Source organism: Carassius carassius, chromosome 7 (assembly GCF_963082965.1).
Source record: "Carassius carassius chromosome 7, fCarCar2.1, whole genome shotgun sequence".
Taxonomy (NCBI): domain Eukaryota; kingdom Metazoa; phylum Chordata; class Actinopteri; order Cypriniformes; family Cyprinidae; genus Carassius; species Carassius carassius.
The window spans coordinates 32,662,172-32,688,574 of NC_081761.1; the positions used below are offsets into that span (position 1 = coordinate 32,662,172).

The following is a 26,403-nucleotide window of genomic DNA, read 5'->3' on the forward strand; positions in this document are numbered from 1 at the left end:
TGTTTTTGTTGGTCATATATTATCTTTTGTGTTCCACAAAAAAAGAAAATCATACAGGTTTAGAATGAAACCAGTGTGAATAGACGTTGACAAAAATTTAAAATTTTCGGTGGTCCATAGCAAATGGGATAAAATAAAAATGGTATAACAAGCTTAACAAGATCTTGGATGGATATGATGAGAAACTGGAGAATACTCTCCATGATGCTCTGCCTTTTGAACCTCTGCTGTTAGACCTGGTACCTGGTCCAATGTGTATTTGTTCCACTCTTTGTGTGAACAATATCGTTTTTATTTTTCAAATTAATAGATGTATGTGCATCGTCTAGCTTCTGAATGGTGTTTAAATGGTGCCTTCTGCCAGGAAACTTGGCGAAATTCTGCCGCTGGCTCACAGTCGAATTCAGTCATATTATATTATTTTGTACAACTATTTGACTTTCAATAACTGAAATCAGCACCATGCCTCAAAAACGATTGGTGTTCAGCTTGGTGGTCTTTTAAAGGTAGGGTAGGTGATGTCAGAGAGGCTAGCATAGCAGTCTAGCTTTGGAAGCATAAGATCCCACCCTCCCTGCAAATCACTCTCCAAAGCCACGCCTCCTACGAAACACATATTCAACATGAACCAATCAGCTTGTGCTAAGCCATTTAACGCTGTGAATATCATGTTACGTTAAGAACCCATCTTCCTGCGCCATCTAGAGTTTCATGAAAGAAATAGGCATTTATCTAATGCATTCTGTTTTTTAATAGTCAATTATTGGGTTTAATTGTTTAAGTGTTCCAACATGAGTATTTTATTCGGCAATAATACAAGCATGTTCACCATCAGGTGTCAATTAACTGACATGCATTTCAATAAAATGTTTTGTTTGAAGTTAAAAGTGAGAGGGCTTCCGAGATGGGCCTGAAAACATACAGACAAGTGTGTCCAGCGGCCTAAATGACAGATATTTTTTCAGTACATTGGAATGTCAGATTTTTTCACTTTCCGAAGACAAAATTCCAGCTAAGTGGCCAAGACCTCTCGGCTGTATGAATATGAACAGAAACACGTCCTGTATGCGTGATGCATCAGCCCTCAATGGCTCCCCAGAGACATTTTCTATCTACATCCCGAATCAAGGTAACAAATGTGTTTCTGTATCACGACTATGGTTCTCTGCCAAATGCATTCAAATCAACGTTTTATTTGCGTCATGTTTTTGGTGGAGTGGGACAACACAATTAAATGGTCTTTTGGACCTCCATGAAGTGGAACATCTGTGATGTAAACACTCTGTCCCACTGAATCACTCTTATAAGGGGACATTGCCATCTTGCCTTTCGTAAGCGCTCCGTTACTGTTATATCCCACCAGGAGTGGGTTATTTATGTGAGAAATTGCTGTGGTATTACTGACTTTATCCCCTTGTGTGTATTTGTGGGAGTCTGGATTCCACCTCTGCTCATTTACACCTAATCATTTTTTAGTGTGAAAATCAGGCAAGATGGAAAAGCAGATGGAACATATTAAAAATATATATACACACACACTGAGTGGCTTACTATTGCTTGTCAGAGTGACAGTGGGCATTATCCATGCACATGGATTTCATTTGTGAAGCTTAAGAGTCGACCGATTTCTACATGATTTTTGACTTCTTTCAAACTTCCATTTTGTTTTTATGCCAGTGAATTTTGTGGCATATCATTTTTACTGATACACTTTTGAGGACTGTCCCAAGAAATTTTCAGTAAGTCAGGGTATGTACAAAAGATAAAATTCAATAAAGTATATATAGGCGTAATTAGAAAACGCTATTCACCTAAAAATTAAGTAAAATTTAAATTCGTAAAAATTAAGTTGTAGAGAAAACATTATTGGATTATGTTTTAAATAAACATAACCCTGAGCTCCTGTGGCTCAGTGGTAGAGCACTGCATTAGTAGCGCAAAATGTCATAGGTTCAATCCCCAGAGAACACACATACCGGTAAAAAAGTTTTATAGTACTATAAGTCGCTTTGGATAAAAGCGTCTGCTAAATGAGTAAATGTAAAATAGCCTACTATTTCTGTCATCGTACTTCAAAATGTGCAAATATGTTTAATTCATGAAATTTACTAGCACTTCTGACGAGTAAAAATAGTTTCTACGCAAATGTATGCATTGAGCTCATAAATACCCTAATGTAGCTTGTCAACTTCTCGCTGAAAAAAATTATTGTTATGAGGATAAATAATTGCTTTTCTTTTTTAAAGGACTTAGTATATTTATAAGTTTACAATGTAGTAACCAGTAGGCTAATATAAATTCTTAATATATGCCTATTATACGCATCGGAAATGACTAGATTCTGATTGGCCAATCGTGGCATCCAGCGGTGAGACACTATTAATATTCGTAGTAATCCATCTTGTGTCTCACGCTTTGTAGCGATAATCACCGCAGATGACTTCAGGTATTTTAAATACATACAGTAGCCTATATTACTGTATTTTGTTGCACTGTTGGTCTTGTTGCCAGGCCAAATGTATTGTATGGTTTAATGGACTTTTTTTCCTTAGTGGAAGCTTTATAATAATGCGCAGGATAGGTTACGATTTCAACTCTAATTATTTGGATAAATGCGATTAGTCTGTTTGATATCATTTTACTCCATCTAAAACTCATAATAGAATGAGCTTTGGACTCGTGCCAGTATAGATTTTCCTTTAATGACTTGAGGAAGTGGCTGTTGAATAGACTTACAATGTACTTTGGGTTTGCTTACGGTATTACAGACTTCTATGAGGCCCTTTGAACTGAAAATAAAGAAGTGTTTCCTCACTATTCAGACAAATTACATTTGATCTTGGCTGTTTCCTTTCTTTTCAAATTCCTTTTAAGTTGTCTGCTGAGTGAGAGAAAGCAAAAGTGACTTTCATGGCTGAGCTGAAAGGCCAAAAATATATAGGGCTAATAATCATACAAAGGCCCATATATGGTGACTGAATAGACTTTGAAAGTGTTAATTCAGCCAACATTAAGCAAAATGTGCTCTTTTTATGTCAATAGAACAAAAAGCAGCATAATTACTGAAAATATTCATTGACATCGATGTTCATGTTACGCTAGTTTTGAAGTCAATCATGCATCATTCCTTGTCTTGTGAGTGACTGCAGTGCACCAAACTTGAAAATCTATAGCAGGTTTCAGTGGATAACAATTAGCATTTTAGTCTGTTCCTCACACAAACTATTGCATGGCTTATGTCTAGTGTTTTTAGGATGTTAATTAAGATCATGTTAATTTAACTAGATTTAAATCATTTTAAGACTTATTTCAGCCCCCTGGTTGAGAACCACTGGTATTTTAGTATATGCTGCTCTTTTAGAATCCATTTTTGTGTTCTAAAATAAGTCACATTGTTGGAACTACTTACCACGCTTACAAAATGTCCCCTTTTTCTTCAGAAAAATGAACTTTTTGTGTTCTCAAGGCTAATCAAATCCAGATTAACACAAAGTTTAAAAGTAAGTAAATACCTTTTTTTTTGAAGTCAATTCCTCTTATCTCCCCTGCTTTTCCCAGAGTGTTAAAAGCTTTTGCAACATTTAGTCCAACACATGGTTACAATGTACTATGCACCATCACACACTATTTAAATGTCTCAGTATATGTTTTACTCTTTCGTCAAGCGCATTTGAGTCTGAATGTATGGATATGTGTTCCAATTTACTGCATTGCTAATGAAAATGTGCTAGTTTAGTGTTTACTTCATACTCAAACCCGGCCTGGGGGTCAGAGCAGAGACTGCAGTCTTCCCTGTAGAGAAGCCAAACTTCATTAGACATTGTGTATTTATGTTTCGTTGTTTATTAAATGGTGGTTTGAGTATTTTAGTGATGGTACGCTTGCTCATCACTCTTGTTGCCCAGAACTGGGTAGTTAGTGTCCAAGAACAACAATGATGGATTTTGATAAGACATTCTTAATTCTGCTTGGAACATCTCCATGCTCTTTTAAACCCAAACTATTCATCCAAACATTTGTCAGTGACCTATAGTGAAAATCAGGTCAGAACAGGAGTAGCTGTTATGGCAGTTAGATGCTTGTGGTATGGCAAAGTATGGAACCTCTTTTTAATGCTACCCACAATTCTTCTTTTTACACCCAGAAGGTCTTCTGGAATCAATTGTCGCCTCAACAGTGTGTCAGCACTCCTGAAAAGTTGTCATGAGACCAAAACTAAGGCTTATATGCTAGTTCAGCAGTTTGTAGAAAATGTCACCCAAGACAAAATCACAGCCAAGAAGTAGCTCTGTTTCATAACGTAGTGAGCTGTCTCACAATTCACCGACAGGCAGCTGTCTTTTAAGGGTGACTTTGAATGCAGTTTGATTTATTCTTCTCTAAAGATTTCCTTGATAGAATCTGAACTAATCATTGAAAACTGTCAATATGATACAGTCTTGAATTCACGACTGTGCTATGATTTTCTCTAGATAGTTTGCTTTATTTTATAACACTGTTCAAATTCTCCAAAAATCTCCAATGCTGTCTTTAAAATGACTTAATCATGCAGGACTTCATGGCATCTTATCATGCCAGCTGGGCATGGAAGCGTTGGCTGAAATGGACTCTGGTAGTCAATACATAGGGTTCCCGGTCCCTGCTTGTTGTTTCTGCAATTTCTACATCTCATGTTTAGGGACAATGATCCATTGTGTGGCAGTTATTCAATCCTGTGCAGCTTACGAGCTTTGACATTGAGTGATCACATAAAATGATGTCACTGCAAATGCTTGTAAGCCAAGTACAAAGGAGCACCTAGATACTGATCTGTGGCCAGATTAATGTGAGGGGACGCTGAAGAATTCAGAGGAAGTCTGTAACAAAAGTCACGAGCGCGTTGATTTTACAGAATGAGGCAATTTTGGTCCTTAAAAAGAGACGGATTTTACTGAACGTTTTAAATGACAACAAAGGAAAAGAAGAACTTTTGACACCCAGGATCCACAGAAATTGGATTGCCTGATTTCTAAAAAGTTCTACAAATCCTATGTCCATTGCGTCTTCATTTATTGACCATTAGGCTAATTTATTATGCTTTCAGCTACAAAAAATAGTGTTCACACAAAATAAATATGTTGTAATCCACCCAATGTTTTTTGAACTTTCATTGTATGGAGAAAAGAAAAAATAGTTCAAAATGTTGTTTATCTCTCCAAAAGAAAGTCATACATATTTGGAACACTCTTAAACACTCTTAAAAATGAAAGTTCTTTATTGGCATCTATAGGCTGGGACATACCAAGCCGACCTGTTGGTTTGTTTGGTGTGTTCCACTCGTTGGCTCTCATTGGGCTCACGTCGGCTGCAGTTTGCCCGATTCAACATGTTGCAAGTGAGAGTTCTGATTGGATGTTCAGTTACGTGAACGAGTCAGTGCCCCAGAATTAAACCGAAAGTGATTAAAACAAGTATGTAAATTAAGGCGGTACAGACAGAAGGCTGTTTAAATGGTACGTGATCTTTCCCAATCATTCTAATACGTGAATGTTTTCATAACAACATGTGCCGCTTAAAATGATTAAAGTTATCAACATTACTGATATTCAAAATGGTGAGCAGGCACTGCTTTCTTTACCTTTCGTATATATCTGCGTTAATCTTGGATATATTTGTTTCGGTTTCTCCTTTTGAATGACAAATGTGTACTATTAATATCTACTGATATGAACTGCTCATTCGTCTCACGCATGCGCAGAATGCACGTGTTAGTTTGCCGTCGGCAGTAGTCTGTGCGGTGTGTTCCAACGCAGCTTTTTGGTCCTACGCGCTAGCTCTTTAAAGTCATCTTAGTGTGTCCCAGCCTTATGGATCCAAGAGGGGATCCAAAGAACCTTTCCATTTCTTTATAGTAAAAAAATGTCATTATATTATTAAAATGTTCATCTAAGAAAAAATAAATGTTTTTTTTAAGAACTTTCCCTCAAAGGTTTATAGTTTCTATGTATGTTCTATGGTATTGGTGTGAAAACTCCTTTTTGGAACCTTCATTTTTAAAATTGTGTACGAATGCAGAATTTTCTTTTTTTGTGTGTGAACTAACCCTAGAATTCCAGTGTTCCCCCCTCCAAATCAGTGTGGAAATTGCACAAATAAATCTGCTGATTCCATGGATCAGATTCCATCTGGTACTGCAGATGATGTAAAGTTTTATTTGCTCTGAAATTGAGTATTGATGGCGGTTCACCATGTACTAAATATAAGGAAAAAAACTCACAAAAACATTTGCAACCCTTTACTAGCAGAACAGAACACGAACAACAATGACTCTGTGTCTGATTTACATTTAAAGATCTGTTTGTCTATAATTAAAACCCTATTCCTGACAAACCCAATCAGGAGTGTACACCACTATAATTACACAACAATAATTGCGCACAAGTATGTTGTGTTCTGTTGCATTTCAGCATGCTATTAACATACCGACACGATAGCATTGCTGTTTTATTGTTGACTGGACTGATTTAGTGGAATATTTGTGAGATCACAGTTTATCATGAGAGCGGTTTAGGGCCTACAGTATTTGGTAATGGCACATCGTAAGTCTAAATAGATGAACTGGCTCCAAGTTGCACTTCCTGTGTAGAACTTTTATTTAGATAATACAAGATGGAATACTATTGACATTTTAAAATGTAATGAAAATTTTAAATGAAGCGTTTCTTTAAGAGGGATTGCTGTGTTCATAGTAATCTGGGAATTTACAAGAACTTCAACATGAAATCCAAATTGATTTCTTAAAGTAAAAAGGGGTTAAGAATACTATTTCAGGTTGACAACAAGTAATTTATCATATGAAAATGTTTTTGGTTACTGAAAAAGGTGTATTTGTAAAAATGTACACAAAAGCAAATCTGCATATTAGAGTGATTTCTGAAGGACCATGTGACGCTGAAGACTAGAGTAATGATGCTGAAAATTCAGCTTTTTAGAGGCCAATGGTAGCTTCTTCAGGGGCTTTTCTTAAAATCCAAGACCATATGGATAAAATATCTGATGCCTGTGAACACCTTTAAAATATGCAGCGCTGAAATCAAGCTGTGTGTAACTCCAGGAAAGCCCCCACTTTATGGATTCAAGGTCTTTTAGGATAACTCATCAAATATTTCTCAATATCTGGCACGCAAGGTGACTTGCTTCTCACTAAGCCTTCAAAGCCTGAGGCGTAGTCGTATTAACCCAGATCAGGCTGCTTGGGTTTGAGTCAGAGACTATGCCTCTAAGGCTGTAATTTGACAGCAACTTCCCTTCATGTGGTTAATGTGGTCACTGTTATCAATTAAAAAAATCTGAGTCATTAAGATGTCAAGAAGCTGCATTCATGCTTTGACCATTTTGTGACTTTTAGGGAAATGGCCCAATCCATCTTCCGGAAAAAAGGGGACAGTGTAGGAGAGGTTATTTTCAGATGAGGCAATGTGGTCTCTTCATGCTCACCCACCATTCCAGAGAAAAATTCCAACACCAAGACTTCCTGGAATTTGGGGGTCTTGAGGAATAAGCTCTCTGAATCAGCTGACCAAATCTGATGAAGGTTTGAGAGGTTTGTCTCCGCTATGATTTTGAAGGTAATTTTATTAAAAACATGCTAAAGAGAATAGTGCAACAACAACAACAAAAATAACGAAATAAGCAATATCATTACAGATTATTACAAATAAAATCAGTTATCAGTAGCACAAAATAAAATATAAAATGAATAAAAGTAAACCAAAATAGCAATTTCTTAGTTTCCCTTTCACTTTGCAATATATCTATTTTTTCTAGCCTTTTAAAATTAAAATTCTTTATCTATATTAAATTGTTAGCTATAGATGATAATTTTTGTTTTATTTTATTTTTTATTATGTAATATATTCTGTATAAATAATTATTTCAGAATCATTACAAAAATAAGAAAAACTTTGACTGTTTGAGACATGAATAATACATTGCTGATTATTTTGTCATTAAAGCATTTGTTTATGAAATGCAAATCCTAGCCTCAGTTTTCCTTGTTGTTTTACTCCTGGCAAAAGATAAAACACTTCTTTTGCGTATTCACTTATCTAGAAAGCCTTGACTTCTAGCAGAATTTTACGGGTAATTGATTTACAGAAATAAAACAAGAAACCACACACACCTGTTTTCCATCATTTGTTGAAAAATACATTCAGGAAACAACATGGTTTGGGTCAAAGGTTTTCAAAGGGTTCAGAATCTTAGAAACATTCATACGATGAAATGGATAAATGCAATAGCAAATTGTTTTGTTCCAATCATAATTCTTACATACTGTATATTTGGCAGAACTGAGGTGGGTCTGAATTTCAGGTTTTATTTGACATCGTGGGTTGTGCTTGAATGTGCACACATAGAAGGACCACACGGAATATATAAGAAATAAAACGTTAGATTTTGGGTATTAGATGGGTCAAAAACAACCCATCTATGCAAGCATGGAAAAAAAGAACAAAGGCATTTTGTTAAAATTGTTAATTTAGCAGTTATTTAGACCAAAACAAAAATTTAGAATATTTTTTTTTCAATATTATTATTATTATTATTATCATTAAAATGTTCTTCACAACTTAAACTAAACAAAAAAGTTTAAAGAACTGTTCATTGAAATGTTTTTTGGGGAACCAGAAATTGTTCTTCTTTGACATCACATTGCCTTTTGGAACCACATTGCCTTTTAAATACAGGTGCTGGTCATATAATTAGAATATCATCAAAAAGTTGATTTCACGAATTCCATTCAAAAAGTGAAACTTGTATATTATATTCATTCATTACACACAGACTATATATTTCAAATGTTTATTTCTTTTAATTTTGATGATTATAACTGACAACTAAGGAAAATCCCAAATTCAGTACCTCAGAAAATTAGAATTAGAACACAAAGAAAGGATTTTTAGAAATCTTGGCCAACTGAAAAGTATGAAAATTAAAAGTATGAGCATGTACAGCACTCCATACTTAGTTGGGGCTCCTTTTGCCTGAATTACTGCAGCAATGCGGCGTGGCATGGAGTCGATTAGTCTGTGGCACTGCTCAGGTGTTATGAGAGCCCAGGTTGCTCTGATAGTGGCCTTCAGCTCTTCTGCATTGTTGGGTCTGACATATCGCATCTTCCTCTTCACAATACCCCATAGATTTTCTACGGGGTTAAGGTCAGGGGAGTTTGCTGGCCAATTAAGAACAGGGATACCATGGTCCTTAAACCAGGTACTGGTAGCTTTGGCACTGTGTGCAGGTGCCAAGTCCAGCTGGAAAATGAAATCTGCATCTCCATAAATTTGGTCAGCAGCAGGAAGCATGAAGTGTTCTAAAACTTCCTGGTATACGGCTGTGTTGACCTTGGACCTCAGAAAACACAGTGGACCAACACCAGTAGATCACATGACACCCAAAACCATCACTGACTGTGGAAACTTTACACTGGACCTCAAGCAACGTGGATTGTGTGCCTCTCCTCTCTTCCTCCAGACTCTGGGACCCTGGTTTCCAAAGGAAATGCAAAATTTACTTTCATCAGAGAACATAACTTTGGACCACTCAGCAGCAGTGCTTTTTGAAGCAAGACGCTTCTTATGCTGTCTGTTGTTCAAGAGTGGCTTGGCACAAGGAATGCGACAGCTGAAACGCATGTCTTGCATACGTCTGTGTGTAGTGGTTCTTGAATCACTGACTCCAGCTGCAGTCCACTCTTTGTGAATCTCCCCCACATTTTTGAATGGGTTTTGTTTCACAATCCTCTCCAGGGTCCGGTTATCCCTATTGCATGTACACTTTTTTCTACCACATCTTTTCCTTCCCTTCGACTCTCTATTAATGTGCTTGGACACAGAGCTCTGTGAACAGCCAGCCTCTTTTGCAGTGTTGCAGTTTCACTTTTTGAATGGAATTACTGAAATAAATCAACTTTTTGATGATATTCTAATTATGACCAGCACCTGTACAACTGTTTATCAAGTCATTGTCCAGTGACCTCATGTTCCGTCTACATAGTAAGCATTGTGTTCATAATATATATGGCAAAAATAGTAACAGTAGTATGTTAATTTAAACATAGTCATTGTTTGTGCCCGTTTTGGAAACTGCAAAGAACACCAACAAATTGAACATTTCAATGGAGTCTTTGTTAAGTGTTAAGTTTCTTAGTACCATGCAAATTTTGACCTACAGTGTGTTTATGTTAAGCAAAATGAGGAATAAAATAAGCAGATGTGACTGCAGTTTTGACGCAGAGGTCAGTCGATTCTGATATATGATCAGAGTGATGAGATAAGACACGCTTCATTGACAAAACAGATGAGTTATGTTTCTCTGATTATACCTCTCGCGGCATTATTTCTACTGGAATCAGTCCAGTCATGACTCATGTTGATGTGAGATGTAACCAAGCTGAGGTTAGCACCTGGATATGGTTCCTGACATTTGAAATGGCTTAAGAACTTGCGGGCCACCAAGTTTGAATGAAATTCAATGAAAAACAACAACGGCTGATCTCTGCTGTAAATTTGTCTCTGTTTGCTCTACTCGAGATGGCTTGAGAAAATAAAGCCTTTAGACTCTAATGTTGTCTGTGCGCACAAAACATTACATTGTAGCGATCAAATCTCGGTTGGCTTATTAGCACTGTGGCGATGACAGAATTTCAGAACGCCACCCAGAGTTCTGTGTTAACCTCATTGGAAGCTTTATTTATTTTTCCACTGCTTATTCACCCTTGAACCTGTTCCTCACTTTCAAGTACCATATTTTCCACTCAGGCTACATTTTTACCAGTGAGGTTTTGATTTCAACACTATATCGTTTAGCTGCCAAAAACACCATCCCTATGATTTCATCATCATAAAGCATGACTGCATTACAGCATTACTATATTACTGTTCACTTACTTCCATGGTCCTTCTCCACATGTGATTTATTATTGTGGCCATCTCATACAATTTATACCTCCAAGATCTGCTGATTCATGGGTAAAAGTTCAAGCATGTCAGTTGTTTGAAATCAACATCCTGAATGTTGTTTTTATCCAAAACTTTGAGAAATGTTTTTCTCCTCTTTAGCAGACAGGTGTTCTCAAAAAAATCCTGGCTTTAAACAACTGCTGGGAAACTCAAAGATTCCATCTGGTCACTGGCAACGAATTTAAGCGAGGACTCATACTGACATTACGTAATTATATTTGCGGTTTATCGTTATTATTGTTTCCTAAACCATAATTTGTTTTGTATTAAAACCATACAAAAAGTGTGATTTTGTTTAAACGGTTATTTTTTATGTTCTCTATTTTTCTTTTTATGATATTATGTTTTGAATCTATGAAAGTTTAAAAAGCAAACAACTCTTGTGCTCTCATTAGTCGACTGTTCTCATATAAGATGATTTTCTTATACTTAATTAGCGGAAATGTTTTTATTTGCTTTGACACAAATAGCTCATAAAAGATAGATTGATAGATTTGAACCTTTTTTCCCCAAACTGGGCTAGTTACTAAGTTCTTAGTTTTTTAAAGCGATAGATAGATAGATAGATAGATAGATAGATAGATAGATAGATAGATAGATAGATAGATAGATAGATAGATAGATAGATAGATGATGGGCGGATGGATAGAGTGACTGATGGACAGATATGGAGACAGACAGACGGACGGACGGATAGATTAGACAGACGGACGGACAGATGGACGGAAGGACGGACGGATAGATTAGACGGACGGACGGATGGACGGAAGGACAGACAGATATATATAGACGGACAGACAGACAGACGGATGGAGGGACAGATATATAGATAGACGGATGGACAGATGGATGGATGATGGATGGATTGATAGATATATAATGCCACAAACATTACTCTTTATACCCTACTTAGTTAAATTAATAAATTAAATGTATCAACAAACATATAGGCAGGCAGATCGACTGATTGAATACCACATGAAATAGTTTTAATGTTATATTTTAATGTTTATTCTGCAGGTTCAGCTTCATCTCTTTAAGCTTAGCCTATCGCAAATGTGCTGCGATGGTTTCCTGTTGTTTCAGTCTGTAGAGTGTGTGAACAGGGGCGCACCAGATCAGTTTCATCCTTTTGTCAATACAGACTGGGGGCGGAGGAAACACATCCTATAAAAAGAAGGTATCCCACATCATAAAACGCCAGGCTTCTTCTCAAACACTCACACGAACAGGAATCCTCCTCTCTGCTGCAACCAACATTGATTTTTAAATGTTTTTTTGACAGAGCATCCTGACGCTTTAAATTCCTCCACATCTTTATCTTATAAGTTATTAAGTCTATCTGCAATGTGTATGCTATGTTAATTTTATCGGACAGCTTATTTGATGGACTCAGTAAAGGGTTTATACTTTTTAAAGCCAAAGTGTGGTGGTCAAAGCACCTAGTGGCGTAGGAAATATATTATCTTCAAGAAACCAACACATTTTCATTCCGAGAAAAAAAAAAGACTGAAAGGATGCTCAACGATTCGCGGAGTCTGAGCTTTTGGATGTTGATGCTGATCATCGCGGTAGTGCGGATGGGAGAAACTCAAGGGACCGAGAGCGAAGCTCAGGTGAACTCCATCAAATCACTGGAGCCACTGACCGCCTCCAACCGCTCCAGCGACGGCCCCAAGAAAGACAACATCCCCGCTCAGGTAAACCCGACACCTCGGCCATTAGTTCATTAGTTAAACTAAAACCCTTCAGGAATTTTTACTTACTTATTGGCTAAAGAGGTACGTCTCACATGTCACATGTGTGCGAATTGTTCGCTGATCTTTTTAAAGGAATTTCTATCAGTTAAGTTACTGTTTGAGGACAAACTCAAAGCCAAATCCCTAAAATAGCAAGATTTCATTGATTATCCTACATCATATATGTTTTAAACGAGCTTTTAAAACAAGTTCTTGTGATCTACAAACAATCTACACTAAAGTGATAAACCTGACAGAAAGTTGTGTTGTTGTTGTTGATGTAGTCTGCTGTGTTCTGCTTGATAACGGAACGCGGTCAAGCGGCAAACTGTTGCTATGGCTACCTCAGCGAGATGTGGCTGACATGTAAACAAACTTTTAGTTGTTACCGAAATCTTGTTTTGTATTAATTTTCTTTTATAGGCTATATATAACACCGTTAAACTTTTTTTTTGACTACTTATTTCTCATGTCTATCCATTATAGGCTTCATTTGGATGTTTGACAAAGTGTTGATATACGTTTAAATCTACAGGACCTGACGCTAAGTTTTACTTTATATATAATGCAACTGGCTTTTCATAATATGTGGCTCATTTACTATAATCAATTCTAAATGCCTCAAACATATGTATTATTTAAAAAAAAAAAAAAATACTCGAGTATTATCAGAAAGTGATTGTGCCCCAGTTGAGTGACCAATGTCCTTTTGAAAGCTTTATTCATTTTTCTAGTCTGTTAAATCCTGGATTCATGCCAAGCTCAAGATTTATTTAAGACTTGTTTTAAGTATGACATTTTCACAATATTGTTACTTTAGATTAAAATAAATAAATAAATCCTCTTTGCTGTTTGGTCCTGGTTATGTCTCTCAGATCAGCTGTAAATATGCAGATGTTGTTGTAATTGAGAGCAGACGCAATTCAATGCAAAAAAGATGAGCTGATGGGATTTTTCTCCCTCTCGCTTCCTCTTTGGAGTGGGAAGATCTCCAGTATGCAAGTTTTCCTGCCAGACCCTCATCTAAACAATTGCTCTCAACTTTACCATCTCCATAAACGCAGGTGGTCTGGATGATCAGACCACTGCCATACATGTGGAAACCACTACAGTCCAATATTAGTTAAATGTCATGCTACATTTAGCTGCTTATCCAAATGTAGATTGCTAACAACTTTGTAGATTGCTAACAGAGCGACTGTTGTCTCATTTGGAAGTTTCCAGTTGCAGATGTTGCAGATATTGTGGCCAGATCCCAGCTTTCTATACCTGGGGCGGCTCTCTAAATCTGAAAGAATTGCTTAGGAGATTTAATTATATTAATTAAAGATAACTCTGGAAATCATATACATTCTGCTGGTCTTAGGTGATTTAAGGTTCTGGACCAACAAGTGCCTAAAAAACATCTCTAAAACCAATCAAACCAGCTGCGGAGACCAGCAACGACTTTCATTGTAAAAAAAAAAAAAAAAAAAGATATTTAATAAATGTATCTGTGTTTTCTGAAGGGTAGTGTATTTTTACTTCATGATTATGTAGTGTGTGTTGTGCAGTAATTTATAATAGATGAAGCAAACAAAATTGTAGATGATGAAAACGGGTTATATTGGTTATATTGTTCATAGCTTTTTTGTGCCAATGGTCACACCCTAGATCACCACAGAGTACACATCATTTGCATGTATAACAGTTTACATTGACAGTGTATTAAATTTAATACCAGATTCGAAAGAACTGGTCATGTGGAAGCATTTATGTGGTGGCAAATTTCTTGATTGCACCTGTTGCTTTGACAAATTTATTTCATTCTAGTTCCCTCTTATATCGGTTACATTTTAAATGCAAATAGCCATCATGTTTTTGAATAGCATATACATGATTTCATGATGCGCAGCCATGAACATTGATCGTTGGTTGCCATTTTTGTTGATTTTTCTTATTGCTATCAATTGGTGTTGGATTTAAAAAAATAAATAATTTGATTTAATGCCGCCTATGGGTGGAATTGGATAAATCTAGCCCCTGCAGTTTCATAGTTGTTCACAAAAATGTAAATGATCTTATTATAGTGCCATCTAGAGTCAGATGGATGCAAAGTAGTGTGTGAGATAGGAGCATTTTTTTGATACAGTCTAATAATTCAGCGTAGAAAAAAAATTAAAATGAATGACAAATGACATAATAAAAATAAGTAAATGAGTCCAGTTAGGCTCTACCTAATATTGCATAAATTATATATGCACTTAATATCTTTACAAAAGTTAATGATGGCACCCAGAAGAGTGCCTGGAATTAATTTACCATTATGTCCTTGTAGACACTTTCCCTTAATTTTTTATCTGATTGAGCTGTCTGGAGAATGCTTTACATTTTATATGTCATTACAAAGCTGCTGAAATGTTTCCTCTCAAGTCCTCTAACTCTCAAGGATATGGCGAAGATTATAACACAAGCTCCCAATAAATCTCCCACACTGGCGTTCTCCCAACTGCTGCAAATTAGCCAGGCAAGAGAAACGGCCACCCAGTTTCATACATCCGTCCTAAAGGGCACAAGCAGAATTCGGTTGGCTGTTTGGTGCTGTAAGTAAAGCTGGCTGGTAGCCATGATGTCAGAGTTTTTATTAGTAGCTTCAACTTCATTTAAATGTGTATTACTCTTTGACGGTGAAACCTATGTCAGATGTTGTCCACAAATAAAATAAACCTAACAGTACATTTGAAACAAACCAAAATCACTCACTTTAGATGATCAGAGTAAATGTTCAAGGGGGGGTTAATAGTGGTTTCCAGTTGTGGGCAACCCAAAAAGAGGGATATTGGGATTGGCAGAACTCATTCACCACATTAACCTCGCGACTAGAGGGGAAGAAGCTATAGTATTCCCCATGAACACGAGAGCTGTTTCACATCAGTGCTGCAGCTTTGGGACTTTTAATTTTTCCTCTTATTTAATTTGACGCTGAGGTTCCGTTAACGAGGAGAGATTGTTTGGGTCTGGCTTGTAATAAGGTGAGGTGGGTTGCCCTCTCCAGCTCCCTCTGAGGTTAAGTGACTGTTTAGTGATGCTAACGAGCTAAGAAGGTGAAATAAAACAGGCAAAGGTGTGGCTGCTTTTTAGCGCTAACCAGGCTAATCATCTGGATTTGACTTCATTTGAGGAACAAGACAGCCAAGAAGGAATAATTGCAATGCATTACTTTTAAAAGCAACTTACTCCACCACTGGTCATTTGTTGCAGTCGAATGCTTGAAATGTACGGAAGGAACCTTTTGTATTTATTTCTTGTTGTCTAGATTGTTTATAAAGGAATATTCCCAGAGCCCCCATATTTATGTCAATAGTGCCTTTAAGGGTTTGTTCCAGATATGTTTTTTTCTTGCTGGTGAGATTAGTCTTCAACTTGTGCTTCAAACAGTGGGAGAGTGCGCAGCTTTCCTGTGCAATCTGATAGCTATAGGGCCATGCCCTTTGAGGGTGGATAAGGTTTGTTTGTTCAGTGACATAGTTTATTTTACTCTTGAAAACCCTCTCAATTCACTAACACCATTCATGGTGTCAGATGTCAGCTTTGCTTTTGCAAGGTCAAGTTAAGCTGGGCCCCAGGGCCCTAGAGGAACATATGTGTGAGACACGGGGTTTATGTGTGAAAACCCATTTCAGGATTTCATGAGTCTGTTGTGTAGATGAACTGAAATTAGATGGAAGATGTTTATTTTGTAAGCTGTAGTGTACAGTATCTATTTTAGGCTCAAAGGTAGTGTTATGGATATATTTTAAGCAGATATTTTGTAGCATTATATATATACACACTAGGGCTGTCACGATATTAGATTTTTCATATCACGGTTATTGTGGCCATAAGAATTCACGGTATCGATATATCGTGATATCTATAGAAACCTTGGGAAGGGGGGGGGGGGGGTATCAGTCAAATTATTTTTTACTTTGTTTATTGAGTTTTTCTTTTTCACTCAACGAGCATAAGGATACTGATAAACACAGGGCACAAGACTCTGGCTTTCTCCGTCTTCTTTGAAGCTCCTATGAAATAACAAGAGAGAAAATACTGTCAACAGTATTATGAATAAATGTTAATGGTAACACTTTACAATAAGATGTCATTTATTAACTAACATGAATGAACAGTGAACAATACATTTATTACACAATTTATTAATTTTTGTTAATGTTAATAAAAATAGAGTCGTTCATTGTTCATGTCAGTTCACAGTGCACTAATGTTTACAAGCACAACTTGTGTAAGTAAATGCTGAAATTAACATGAACTAAGATTAATAAATGCGGTGAAAATATTGTTCATTATTATGTTATTTATATATGTTTACTTATGTAATTAACTAATGAACCCTTTTGAAGAATGACCGCAGATGAGGCATTAAGTGCCTGGCACTGAAACCAACTTAACATTTTACAGAGTTTAATGTAGAAATGTGGTCGCTCAGTTTTTCAAGATCAGTTTTAATCATGTAACTGTTAATAGATTTGAACAAAGATGTAAAGTGTTACTACACACAAGCGATTTATTGCAAATAAAAAAACAAAGACAAGTAAAGGAAAACGCGGTACTTATTAAAATATTCACCCTTTACTTCAGTATATGATCACAGAAAGCCTCTGTTAATAGGTATATATAATATTTCCCAGTCTATGACTAGTAAAATAATGTCAACTTACTCTGATGAACACGGCTCTCCTCGAAGTAGCTGTGAGCGCTGCGTCTTCTTCTTGAGTGACAGTGTCAGCGTTAAGGCACAATACTGCCACCTGGGACCTCAACCAGGTACTTGGCGCTGGAGTATTTACATGTGGTGTTATCATAAGAGAAATGTTCCTTTTAAATATTGCGGTATATCGTCACACACGAAATTAACACGATATCGATAATTGTTGCTTTGAATATCACGGTTATCATCAATACCGGTATATTGCGACACCCCTAATACACACACATATATATATATATATATATATATATATATGTATGTTATACACACACACACAAACAAAAGCACCATATATTTACAACGTAATTTTTTTTCCAACTTTAAATGCATATATTCACAACTCTACTCTTAATTACAAAAATAAATAGTTAATAAAAAATAAGATATACAGAAGATATCTTTTTTAACTGATACAAAATATGACATTTTAATACTTCCATTAAAAAAAACCAAAAAACTACACTGCATTTTTTTTCTGGCAGTTTAAAATCTGCCTGCTCAAGTACTGCATGCATATCGGTTGCTACTAACAAGATAAGACTTGGCGTAGTTTGGGTATTACCTGATATCAATCCTTAAATGTTTTTTGAAAGCATGAGGGAGAATACAGATAGGCAGATGATTTTCAAAGGCATGGCACGTTAAGTCTTCAAAGTCCGCCTTTTTGCGAGCATGAGAGCGGTGACACAGGGGCCAGTGGGCATCCCTCATCGCCATCTGTCTCTGAGCTTATCATCGTGACACTTATCTCACACATGAATGTACTGTATGGGAGGAATAAAAACAGACTGTGGAATCAATGAGGGATGAGGATCAACGAGTCGTATCCAAGCGTTGGCCGGGTCATTAAAATCCTGATGTGATGACGTTGGAAGATTGTGTGCAGACGCGATTATGTGTCTGCATTGGCTCTGGCGGTTTATGCAACGCTGTGGAGAGATGCGGGTGACTCTTGCAGCTTCGGATTCAAAATTCAGTTTGTCTTTTACAGTTTGTATCGTTAAGTTGACATAATTTAGCTTGAAAGCTGAGAACATTTTACGTCTAAGCACATCATATAACTGAAACGAATAAGAGATGGAAAATGTAGTCCTTTTTTATGATGTCTGAATGAAACTGTCTGTTTTACATGGTTCATTCTTCTGCTAATGTAATGTACTCGATCATTTTCTAATGATGCAGTGAATGAATACTGAATGTTTGAGGTCAGTGACTTTTTAGTATTTAAACATTTTATGAGCCTCATCCATTCCTTATTCGTCTCATGAATGTATCGTTGGTGGTTTGGCGTGGTTTCATCATGTGTTTTCAATGTTACCAATTCTGTTCCTTGCATCAGAAAGGAATATTGGTCTAAGGTCTGTCAAGCTACAAAACAGACTTGTTTTTTTTTGTTACTGAATATTGAGATTTTCTTCTCCCCTTGTTGGAGCACGTTTTTTTGCATTTGACGCCGCACTGAAGATTGTTACGGGTGATGTAATGCTGGAGTTTGTGATTCGTATAACACTGTCTTTGTCTTCGAGTTCAGTTTGAGCTTAAATTTATCTTAAGGTAATTTAACCAAATATGAATGTGCTTATGGTCTGGTTTGCTTATTTAGTAGGGGTTTTGGACACCCACTAGACTAATTTGATTGTAACTAGAAGGTATAGCATAAAACACATATTAGATAATTTGTAAGTGTACTATTATACACTATTAATGACATTTTAAAAATGATATTACATCTAAAAGATTAACCACAGAACTAACAATTATGAGTAAAAAAAGTTCGAATTATAAGATATAATCTCTGAAGTATGACTTTCTTCTTGCATTTTATCTATCGCAAATTACTTTTTTTCTCAGAATTCTGAGATGCACATAAGAATTGAGAGGAAAAAGCTCAGAATTTTGACATGAAACATTGCAATTATTATTATTATTTTTTTTGTTATCCCACAGTTTAAACAAGCTTTCATACTATGTTGTTCAGAAAAATGAATCTTAAATGTCCACAGATTTGGAAACTCATTCCACCTGTTGATACTGAGGGATTATCACTGTAGGCACAAAGTTCCTTACCAAAACAAAAACTGGTCAATCCTGGGATCCAGTGGTCTGATGTTTCCCAATATTAGTCATCATCCATTGCTACTTTATATGTCAGTGTGCTCTTTATGGAAACTGGCACTACTTTTATGTTTCTCGCAGACTGGCTCATTTTATACCAAATAATTAAATAAAAATAAATAGATAAATAAATCTAATCAGTATTTTGAGTGCATTTATTTGGTAAGTAGCAATCTTGTAAGTGGGAAATTACTCAGTCGGGAGTTGGTACAGTGATCAATGTTCCCAGGATTTTGTAGAAATAATACACTGCGGCAATCTTTTCATCACATTCCCATCATAAAAAGTTTATCATGGGATCACTTTGCATGTATTTTCATCTACAGTAGAATTTTCAGCAGTCACACAAAAAAAAAAAAAATATGTCTGGTGACAAGGATGAATAATGGTTGTAAAAATCTAATTCAAATAAAGGATCAAATAAATGTATATTGTCACCCCTTTTTCCTGTTATTTTATATTTATTGTAACATTAACTAGGTTTTTTGCTATTCAAGAAACTAATAACTTCCCAGATTTGAGTGTTGTGTTAAAATCAGGATTTAATGGAGAAGAACCAGATCTGATCCGTCTTTCTCATTCTTTTCTCAGGGTCATCCATGCAGCAGTGATAAAGAGTGCACAGTAGGAACGTACTGCCACAGTCCTCAACACGCCCCGTCCCGCTGCCTCACCTGCCGCAGGAGAAAGAAGCGCTGCCACAGAGACAGCATGTGCTGCCCTGGCAACCGCTGCAGCAACTGTACGTTCCTGATTGATCACTGATAGATATTGATCGTTTCCCATACTAACTCAAAGAAAGTTACAGTGGATCTCTTCTGTCTTTCTTTAGACATCTGCATCCCCATCTCAGAGCATGCCCTGTCCATGTCACCTGTGGACGAGCACAGCAAGCTTTCCATCAAAGAAAAAGGCTGGAGGAGGAACGGCAAAACTCAGACCAAGATCCCTCTCAAAGGTGAGCAACCGACTAAATGGAGAACCACAGTTTGTGAAAAGATGTCTAGGACTTGCAGATGTGCAGGGTTTGGGAGAGCATTGACTCAAACAGACTTTTGCCCTGCGTTGATAAAGCCTAGTCCGGTTTGCAGCAGAAGAACCGACAACCAATGATAAACTAGAAAAACTCTGGGGGAAAAAGAGATTTTTTTTTTTTGCTGAAATGTGGGTTTATAATAAGGTCCACATACTATTCATAGTTAGTTCAGGTCCTTTAAATAATGTTAACAGATACAACATTTTTGAAATGTATAAAACATTGTCACAGATTGTTTCCACAATTATTAACATCTTAAATGTACAAAAGTGTTAAATATTGGCGCAGTTCTTTTTGCATAAGCAGCCAATGAGCTCGCTGCTCAACATTTAATAGTACTTGTTGTAGCAGTTGCAGTGCGCTTCAGAAACCCTCCACCTTCTCCAGCTCCACCTGTAAAGATCTGCTACAGGGTGATCATGTATACTATGTTATATCCAGCAGCAGTATTTCTTACATGCTCACAGCAGCATGTCTGTGGATGTATTAGCTGAAGCAAGTCTCTGTGCATAGCAAATCTATTCCCCCAAGACCAAACACATTAACATTGCAAAGTAATTTACCATGCTAAACCCTCCAAAAGTCATCATGATAGAACTAAGTTTAGTGTTAGTTCGTGTTAACTTAAGGAACCTTCCTACAAAGTGTTTAGAGTTATTGGAATAAACTCTGAATAGCTTTGGGAATAATGATGCCTCTAACCTGACACACTTTCCGGTGATACATTTTTTTTATTCTCTGTGTACCCTGATTTCAGGAAGTTACATATAATCTCAAGCAATGTTTTTCTGTCTAGTGTTGTGTGCCGTATACATCAGACAGTCAGTTAATGTACCTTGGGCGGTCTAAGACTGTTTCATATTCATACTCACTTATGAACTATGTCTGCAATGAGTTGATTCACTGGATGTGGTTGCATGCATGTGTTGAGGGGCACGGCGGGCCACAAATTTGGCTGTAACTACACGCAGCTCGTATATCTTGGCGTTTTAACCACAGCTGGAGGCCTGTGAAGGAAGGATCACAATGCAGTGCTGTTCCCACACCTCCGTATTCTCGCCTCGGTAACATGCATGCTGACGGCAAAGTCACGCTCAAACATAAATTAAACCACACGAGATTTAGATGGAGCCATTTGATGCACCTTAAATGTACAGACTGCTATTTAGAAGAAATTATGAACTTTTCCTTTTATTAATCAATCATCAAATTTTTTTTTTTATTGTTTATTTTGTAGTTAATGTATTTATTTATTTATTTGATTGTTTGATTGATTTGATGAATTCATTCATTGTTAAAAATACCTACAAACCAATATGGAAGATGTAGGAAACTGTGGTTTTGTTACAGGAAGTCTACTTTCTGTGTTAAAAGGCCTTTGGCAGGAAAAGCTTTCATGGTGAATTGTAAAAACAAACAAAAAAAAAAAAAACAAACTTGCACGACAAAGTAATATTTATATACATAATAAATATTTGCTTCACTAATTATCCCTTTGAAGAGTAAAGCAGACCTTAAGCTGAGCATATCAGGTTCCCTTCAAACGTGCCAAATTTCTTAATATATATCGGGAAATGATTTGCTCAAATTAGGGGCCCCAACACTGTTTCTGAATGTAGGCCTCGTAATGCAACTGAAATTAGTATAATGCAGTACAGAAAATGCTTTAGTGTTTTATAAGTAAGCCAAAACAACATATGGGGCTGTTTCCATGCCAATTTTAATGTAACAAACTGTAGTGTTTTAGAGATTTGTAAAAGAAGATTAAATAAACTCAAACAGGCTAGTTATTTTGAAAGTGCAAATCATTTAAAAAATAAAATTATAGCAAAAAATAACTATATGAACTGTATATGGAATATATGGAACATCCCTTAAAGAGATAGTTGTCATCATTTACTCACCCTGATGTCATTCCAAACCTATGAGTTTCTTTCTTATGTTGAATATCATAGAATATTTTTTAAAGAATGCTGGTAATCAAACAGTTGAAGGTTTCCATTGACTTCAATAGTATTTCTTTCCCCACTACGGAAGTCAATGGGGACCAACAACTGTTTGATTCTTCACAATTCTTCAAAATATCTTACTTTGTGTTCAACATAAGAAAGAAAGTCGTACAGGTTTGTAACAACATGAGGGTCATAAGTAAATGATTACAAAACATTAATTTCCTTTAAGTTCTGTGGATTCTATGAATTTATGCATCTGGCAGATGCTTTTATCCAAAGCATTTTTAACTGCATGCATTTCCATGACCTTGTCATCATCAGTGTTCCACACTTCTGTTTGAGTAATAGAAATGCGATTGCCTTCTTCATTGATCTGCAGGTCACGAGGGCGACCCTTGCCTGCGATCGTCCGACTGCTCGGAGGGCTACTGCTGCGCTCGCCACTTCTGGACGAAAATATGCAAGCCTGTGCTGCGGCAGGGCGAAGTCTGCACCAAACAGCGCAAGAAAGGCTCCCACAGCCTGGAGATCTTTCAGCGCTGCGACTGCGCCAAAGGACTTGCCTGCAAGGTATGGAAAGACGCCACCACCTTCTCCAGGTCCAGGCTGCACGTGTGCCAGAGGATCTGAGACGGTAGGCCCCTGCAAAACAAGCTGCACCTTGGGGCCCCTGCGTCCCGCTGGGAGAGGAGTGGACGAGGTCTCCTTTCTCCAGGACTTACTCAGCTGTGATAAAGAGAGAAAGGGTGAGATACAGATGAATGTGTGCCAGAACAGGGTGGGTTTGGGATGGGAACGAACTGATATGGTGGGGTGCCCAGTCGAAGCTGTTGAGGAAGCACTCCGGGCCTCTTATTCAAGATTATTTGGTGGAGTTTAATTGATTTATAAGCCATATTTATCACTGATTTACCGTTTGATGCAGGCGCTGGCATTATTTCAGTATGTCCGTGCTGTCAATTTAGTATCTGAATGCTCTGATTTGGTTTCTTTTCTATTGAATATTTCATGCACATATGAGTTTTTCACTGCATAACCACTAAAATATTAACTAGGTTGTTTTTTTTTCTTTGGTTCTCGTTCATTAATAATTGTCTGAAAACAACAAACAGCATTTTTCATTTTTAGTTGACTTTTTTTTCTACATTTCTGAAGTCTCTTCTGAAAGTGCACTTTGAGTTTGCTTGTATTAAAAAAGATCCTATGTGTAACACCAGAACAGAAGAAAAGTAGTATGTTTTCAAGGTAGCCACACACTAGTAATGCATTTGTCTGAGAAGTATGATCATTTTATTCCATAGATAACGTTTTTATTGTGTCAGAAATGCTAAATCGGTTCTGATTATCAAGGGAAGTTGTTTACAGTGCTGTTCAGTGAATGTGCAGATGCTTTATAACATTATGAATCATATTCCATGCTTTTATTCTGTAAAATTCCACACCGTCTTTTAGCTAGGATAAAACAAAAAAACTAATAAGCTCTTATATTGTAAATAAAATGCAAATTTTTCAAAAATGTATTTAAAATCAGTTGTATATCATGTATATATTGGTAAAAAGGAACCGACGGGGACATGGATAAAGTAGCATAAAGACTTTTTAAATTTCTGCTTATTGTTTGTCATAGCATGGTGTGGTTCCATTTTCTTCAAGCTCTGTTTTTACACTGCAGTTATGAAAATCCCCACACAGAACTAGTTCTATTAAATTATTTTCAAAACCCATTTCTTCTTTGCAGAGCTCATGTTGTGTATTTGTTTAATGGCTGATTTCCTGGGTTAGTGCTTACTTTGTTCCTGTCGTAACAGTGCTGTTGTGTCTCATTGTGTATTTACAGTGATTTAAACAGATTAAAGAATGTATTTTATATTACAAGCATTTGGCTGCTCTAATATTTTCAGCTCTAAACTGAACAGCTTCAGTGTCTTTGCTTCTAAAAAAGAATTTATGAAGCCGTCAGCATTCAGTGAATGAGTCCAAGTGGTTTTTTTACGTTCTGTATTTTTGTGGCTGTATATGTAATGACATTTATTAACTACTACATTAAACATAAGTAACTAACATGCATTTTCCCTTTCTTCTCAATGGCTGTTTCACGATTAGCTTAACGGCCGTGAGTCTAACATGTCAATAAAACATGGAGACTGGGCCCTTGTGTTTCTGGCAGACAGGTTACGAGTAGGCGAAAGAATATAAAACGTCTAAGGCCGTTAACATGACAAACCTTTAACAAAGCTGGAGCGGTCCATAAAATATTCTTGGACCACGGATGCAACTAATTGCATTAGATACTTTTATGCATTACATTACTTTTGCATTACCTTTTGTTCCCGGCGCTAGGCTTACTTATTTGTTTTTTAATAACAAACCCCCAAAAGTTAAATTTTTGGCTACTGTAAAGACCAAAAGTGGAATTAATAATCCATTTGGGTGTCAGTGAATGAATGGGAAAACAAAGTAAATCAGATACTTAGTTGTAAATGAAAAAGTAATGCGTTACTTTACTAGTTACTTGAAAAAGTAATCTGATTGTGTAACTTGCATTACTTGTAATGCATTACCCCTAACACTGATCACAACTGAATCATGCCATTGTAAGTATGAAGATTCATTTCACTGAAAGGTTTAAAAGGGAATTATATTTTTGCCAAAATTCCTACTCTTTTGCAATTTTATTTCCCCCAAAACGTTCAGTAACCGCTTTCTCCGTTTCAGAAAGCATGCATGTGCAACCAGTCACTGGTTAAATTTGAAAGGCCAGGAGTTTCTTTTGAATTATAGTGAACTTGTGATTTTTATGAACAAAAAGGATATGCATTTGATAAAAAGGAAAATTGGAAGAAATGCTAGTCTTTAGACTGCTAACAGAGTTGCATGTGGCAGCTCTACAAACACTGCGCTTTACTTCTTTCATCAGCTCGACGATTTGATTGCTTTCATTGGAAGTGTTGAAATCACAGGGACTTTCCACATTCGTTTCTTAAAAACACCTTGAGATATTTTTTATGCTCTTTTTTTTTTTTTTTTTGATTTTCTATTTTAAACAGAATTGGTCATAGTGATCTAGATCTAGTGAAAATCATTCAGAGCGGTTTAATTTTACGGACCGTTAAAGGAACTAGCGTCTGATGTTGCAGGCCATAATAAATCATTTTCTCAATTTTTTTGGACCATCTACAGGCACAACCTGTAATAATTATGAAATACTAGCCTTTCAGCTCACGGTCAACCAAGTCATGCTGTCCAAGCATTTGGATTATGTTTCACATGTGTTTTTCATTCTAAATAATGACTTGTGTCTTTAGCATTGGGTGGGCTTTTGGGACCAAGGTAAGCATTGTTCTTTGCTGCAGCGATTTATCAGTTCAGATTCATAGTTTTTCTCTGAAAAGTCCCTTGATTGGCATTGAACCTCAAATCCGAGTTGAAATATAACGCTGACCGAAGCTCTTTTCTGAGCACCAAAGCTGAAGAGAGTCGGCCACCCACCAGCATAGAGCAGCAATCTGCTAATTGGTTCAAAGTGATGTCTGCGGCCCAAAGTTGCTCTCTGCTCTGAGACAAATGTGTCATTGTAATCCAACACAGTTGACTGTGCATGTGCCAACAGGCTTTGGTGTCGTGTTGATGGATGGAGGGCCCTGGTGGTGCGCCTGGTTAGGTGGCATGTGGCACACTTTCCTGGACATCAGATGTGGAAGAATGAAAGTCAAGGGGTGGCAGATGAAGCCCCAACTAGTGCTGGGAAAATTCACTTTTTTATGTGTCGGCTGTGCCTTTTTGACTTTCTGTTTTCTCTGATATATTAAAATAA

At 36.7% G+C, this 26,403-nt stretch overlaps 1 protein-coding gene across 1 annotated transcript; it reads left to right on the plus strand.

Annotated features, from left to right (window-relative positions):
* Positions 1-12,189: 12,189 nt before the first annotated feature.
* dkk2 (dickkopf WNT signaling pathway inhibitor 2) lies at positions 12,190-24,608 on the plus strand. Its single transcript, XM_059554624.1, has 4 exons — positions 12,190-12,700; positions 20,193-20,343; positions 20,434-20,559; positions 22,969-24,608. The coding sequence occupies exons 1-4, from the start codon at positions 12,518-12,520 to the stop codon at positions 23,217-23,219; spliced, it is 711 nt and encodes a 236-aa protein (XP_059410607.1). The 5' UTR covers positions 12,190-12,517; the 3' UTR covers positions 23,220-24,608.
* Positions 24,609-26,403: the final 1,795 nt, after the last annotated feature.

Bases quoted from the DNA above. Each gene is read 5' to 3' on its own strand.
- dkk2 (XM_059554624.1), top strand. From the start codon at position 12,518: ATGCTCAACGATTCGCGGAGTCTGAGCTTTTGGATGTTGATGCTGATC. The intron at 12,701-20,192 runs GTAAACCCGACA...TTCTTTTCTCAG, and splicing joins AAGACAACATCCCCGCTCAG to GGTCATCCATGCAGCAGTGA. The intron at 20,560-22,968 runs GTGAGCAACCGA...ATTGATCTGCAG, and splicing joins GACCAAGATCCCTCTCAAAG to GTCACGAGGGCGACCCTTGC.